Below are 4613 nucleotides of genomic sequence, written 5' to 3'. Positions count from 1 at the left end.
CTGAAGAGTGTGCTTGATAACTTGATTTGTCCTGCTGTATTTCTCTCTTTGTGTATTTCTTCTTACTTCTCTGTTTTCTGGGCAGTTTTAGCACTTTTAAGAAGATGAAGGTTGGAAAACAGTATTTCTAACTATGCTCCAAATGTCTATCTGCAAAAGGAGAAACTGCATGTGTAAGTATTTGGCACAGAAAAAAGGGTGTAGAAATGCAGCATTTACTCCAACAAGAAAGAGACTAGGCACTCAACTTCACTACTTCCCTGGAATGAACAAGGTTTTGGGTTTCTTTTGTTTATTTATTGTAATGTAGGAATGTGTTATATTTGCCTGAACTCATAAAAAATAGACCACCTAAAGAAATCACATCCTAAAGAACACAAAAACCAGAAAATGGATCAATGCAACAATAGTATTTTTCTCAGCTATGTATTTTCACTGATGCCTGGAGACCTCTTCACTGGATGACTTTCAAATCACCTGCTTTATAAACATAAATGCAGCAGAGCTTTCTGTTATTTTTATTAAACAGATTTTTAATACCCCTTACCATTTTTTAATAAACCAAAACATGTATTTTAATACAATAAAACTGCCAACTTATTCTAAAGTGAAGTAGCCCTGCTTGCTCTAAGTGGAGGGCTTGATCAAATGATGTCTTAAGGCACTTTCATAAATTATTCTATTATTCTAAGACTCAGTGATTGCGTACTTGGTGACTACTTCCGTTTCCCGACACATCTGAAGGAGTTAGGCTGGCAGCTTGTATCTGCATGGAGCAAATGTTACGCAGAACGACTGGCTGTGAGGTTTCTCACCTTGTACAACAACTTGATTGCTGGGTACAAGTATCTGTTGTCCATCTGTGGTCTGTGCATATTGCAAAATAGTGGTGCCAGGTTGGGTTGCTGCTGCATTGGTCATTGTCAAGGTCTGGAGACCTTGTACTCCATCTGTGCCATTGTTAGACAACTGTATTGCTCCTCCTTGGGTAATAGCAACTGAAGAAAAAAACATTGACACAGCATTTAAGACACTTAATTTACTCATTAACTTACAGTATTAAAGCTAGATATGGAAGAATAATCCTCTGAGTTAAATCCCTTGAACCCTTAAATACCTTCAAATCAGATACATGGCTTTAATGTACACTAAAGTAAGTTTTCAATTTTTCATGAGACTAGTATTTTTTGGGGGGTGGGGGACAAAAAACACAGCCTAAAACACAAATTAGTTTATCTGACAAAACATCATCACACAGAGGAGCTACAATCCTCCTCCTCCAGGGAATTCTTTTTAATTTGTTTTCTTCTTGGTTGGTTTAGGTCTTTTCCTCAGTCCTTTCTTTTTTCTTCTCATTTGAAATTCCTCTCCTCTTCCATGCTTTATGTCCTTCAGTCTCCTCTGCTGCTATTACTATCCATTCTGTGTTTCACTTTCTTCTTGCTTTGGCATTTTTTGTCTTCTGATTGTATCCCCCCTTCTCTACAACTCCCTCAGCAACTTCCTAGCAGTGTTTTCATTCACAAAGGTCCGGTTTCACATATATTTTTTCCTTCAAGGAGTCTTACTTTGCTGGGTTTTTTTGACTTGCTTTCCCTCAATCCTGTCATGCAGGTGTACTGAGACATCTCCCCCCCTCATTTGTGATTCCATTGAGTTTTACTATGTTCTTATACATAGACACACCAAAATCTCAAGTATCTGCACAAGCTGTTACACCAGGAAAGCAGTTAACCACATCAGTTTTAAAACGAAGTAAGGTATTAGCAAAGTGGCTAAGGAGTAAAAAGAGATATAAAAATGTAAAGAGATTTAAAGAGAAGGATGTAAACAAGTAGTTATCTTTTTTGTCTATTTAATACTGTGTTCATGTGAGACTGCGAATTCTCACTTTACTGCTGTATCCTCAATTCTTTAAGTCAAAGCATTGTATCTATAAAATCTAAGGAATAAACACAGAAATGTGTATTTATTAAGTATTTTAAATAAGGTTGCTGAAGTCCATGTTTTTTCAATACTTTCTAAGTATGTCACTGAAGATGGTAATGTTTTTTCTATTAATGAGGTTACAATTTTGTGAACCAGGATTAATAATCTGCCAGGAAAAAAACCAACTTCTGAATTACCTCATCTGGTTCCTGAAGTTAAAAAGTTTGTAATAGCATTATGGCTAATTCATATTTTGCCTCAGGATGCATTAGCTGCACTAGCTGGCATGCAGTCCCAGAATGTTAACTGAACATTTAAAATACTTACAATAGGAACGTGTTAAAAAGGCATGGTTAACAAACAGTCAAATTAAAGTAATCTTTGTTTTCACCTCCTGCTTTGTCTTAGTCCAAACAGTTACAGAAATAATAGTTCTTCATCTTCTTATCCCCACTTACTAGCACCACTGAGAAATTCAGACTACATACTGTACTGCCCACTGCTGGTTTGGTAAATGGGAGTTGGCACCGTAACAGTGGCGATGGCAGGTGCTGCTGTTTCCTCTTCAGACTTTTCTTCTTCAATCCTTGGCACTCCTGGGGCGTCTGAGGACAAGTCATTCAAAATTTTTCTGGCAAAGACAGCATGTTGTAGAGATTTTAATAAAAATTGTGGAAAAGAAGTCTATTGATACATAATGCTGGAGAAAACTGAAAAGTGCAGTAAGCCAGAAAGGAAAATACGAGTGCTGAATGAAAACCTGCAGTATCTTCAAACTCCTATTGGAGAGGATTGTTCAAAGTGCCATGCACAGAGGAGCAGAGGAGCCAGCACAGAACAGCTGCACTTATCAACACACCATACAGGTGCTTCTCAGCAGGTTCTTCTCAACTCAAGATACAGCTATCACAACCCTCTCTTTTTCTTAAAAACATGTTTCTCCCTCATCCATTTTTACTTGTTTTGTGCTTTTAGCCACATAAAGATTTGAAGAAAGCAAAAGTACATAGAAACCTATCTCCTCACTTAGATCAGGGGAACTCTCTGTTTCAGAGACTGTAAGGGCCTCAACCAGAGAGCTGAGTATAAAGGCAGTTGGCAGAAATGCTCGCAAAGAGCAACCAGGTTATAACCAAGCACCTGCCTGGGAGTTTGAGTGAAGTCGCACAGTTATGTTTACAGGTGCCCTGCCTGAGAAAGCTGTGAGGTTAGTGTGGGTAAAGGAAAGAAAAGTTTAATTACTTCCATAGGTTAATTATTCAAAGTCAGAACTCCCAAAACATCCCAGTTATAGGTCCCACTGAACACGACTGTAAGACTGACCATAGCAGTTACTGCAATTTGCATCATTTAGACCAAACACTGTCCCCCAGAGGACTGTCAAGCCCTTTTCACTGCTGACATACTCTATTACGTTGCTGCAAAATGCTACTTTGGTAAAGGGCAACGTTTTTTAAATTCTACGTTTTCTTGTGGACTGTCACTGGAACTCTAAGTGCGATTAAGCAAACACAGCTGTAGATCACAAGCTCCAAGACAACACTAATTTCTTAAATAAGGCTCCTAAGGCTTTGGGAGCCAGAACACCTGTATGGAGCTACCTGCGGAGAGCAGATGCTCTGCTAAGCACCTTGACAAGCAGAGCTTTGCTGTTGCTGTTTTGACTGTGTAGATGCAGGAACTCCAGCATTGCACAAGCACTCCACCACTTGGACAAATAAAAAATTCATGTCCAGAGAGTTTGCAATCTAGGCGCTAGACCAGAGAAACTAGTGGACAAAACAGATCGAAAACACATAGAGCAGGGAGGATGAGGAACAAAACCCAAGCAGCTCAAAATAGAAAAGAAGAAACTATTAGCTCAACACTATTTAAGCTTCTGTCAGTTATGATCTGATGGTTAAAACCTACCTTTGCCATCAAAAGATGGATTTAAGATAGAAGGTAAGGTGGCAGCTTTACAAATATAGGAGTAATGTAATTCAGTAGCAGGATCAAAGTGGAGTTTCTGAGGAAGAGGCATAGCTCTTCAATTCTGGGCACCTATCTTGTCTCTGGGGCCAGATACAGCAGCTTGAATAATGCCAACCTGGAACTCGCTAAACACAGCTGTAGTCTGGCTCAGCCCTTCTGACATGACCCCTACACCAGCCCAGCGCCTGAGCTGCGTATACAAGTTTTACCATTACGAAGTTTTGCTGAGTCACCAGGATCTGGTTTGTGGACAGAGGCTGTGGTGTGGCATCAGTGAGTGCAAAGGAGTCCATCTCAATGAGGAGTTAGCATACACAAGTCCCCTGTCCCCAGTTTTGCTGCTTGCTTGCTTAGCGCTGTTGTCTCACGATATTCAGCCACCCTTCCATATATAGTCAAAGCAAGTGTCTCACTGCAGAAGCAGACTGCAAGGAAGTCTGTGGCAGTCTTGATGTTAGCAACACTGCTCCTCACAAATAAAAATATTTTCCCAGATCTATTATAGCTAGGGATTTTCAGCAATGATTTTCAGCAGAACAGCCTTGCAGGCTGCTGGAGAAGATAGAAAATAATCTGCAAGTGCTAAAAAAAATATGGGTGACATATGCTCAGGCCTAGATTCTAGCTTATATTTCTAAGGCTATGCTCAGAAAGAAAAAAGGAGCATCTCAATTTTCTGAAGCAGCAAGAATCCATAGGTCAATTAAAAC

The 4613-nt window shown here is 39.5% G+C and overlaps 1 protein-coding gene across 3 annotated transcripts in view; it reads right to left on the bottom strand.

Annotated features, from left to right (window-relative positions):
• Positions 1–4613, bottom strand: part of CREB1 (cAMP responsive element binding protein 1) — a 15434-nt gene that overhangs the window by 4389 nt on the left and 6432 nt on the right. For 2 of the 3 annotated variants that reach the window (XM_010193634.1, XM_010193633.1), the window contains exons 4-5: positions 2418–2560; positions 816–998 (exon numbers count right to left, since the gene is read on the bottom strand). In XM_010193634.1, the coding sequence (XP_010191936.1) occupies positions 816–998; positions 2418–2560 (326 nt within the window). The remainder of the gene's footprint in view (positions 1–815; positions 999–2417; positions 2561–4613) is intronic. The other variant, XM_010193635.1, reaches the window with a different exon arrangement.

The sequence above is a fragment of the Mesitornis unicolor genome, unplaced genomic scaffold (genome assembly GCF_000695765.1).
Source record: "Mesitornis unicolor isolate BGI_N332 unplaced genomic scaffold, ASM69576v1 scaffold37531, whole genome shotgun sequence".
In the NCBI taxonomy this organism is placed as follows: domain Eukaryota; kingdom Metazoa; phylum Chordata; class Aves; order Mesitornithiformes; family Mesitornithidae; genus Mesitornis; species Mesitornis unicolor.
Note: the sequence above shows the minus strand (reverse complement) of the source record. Positions and strands in the feature narration are given on the sequence as shown.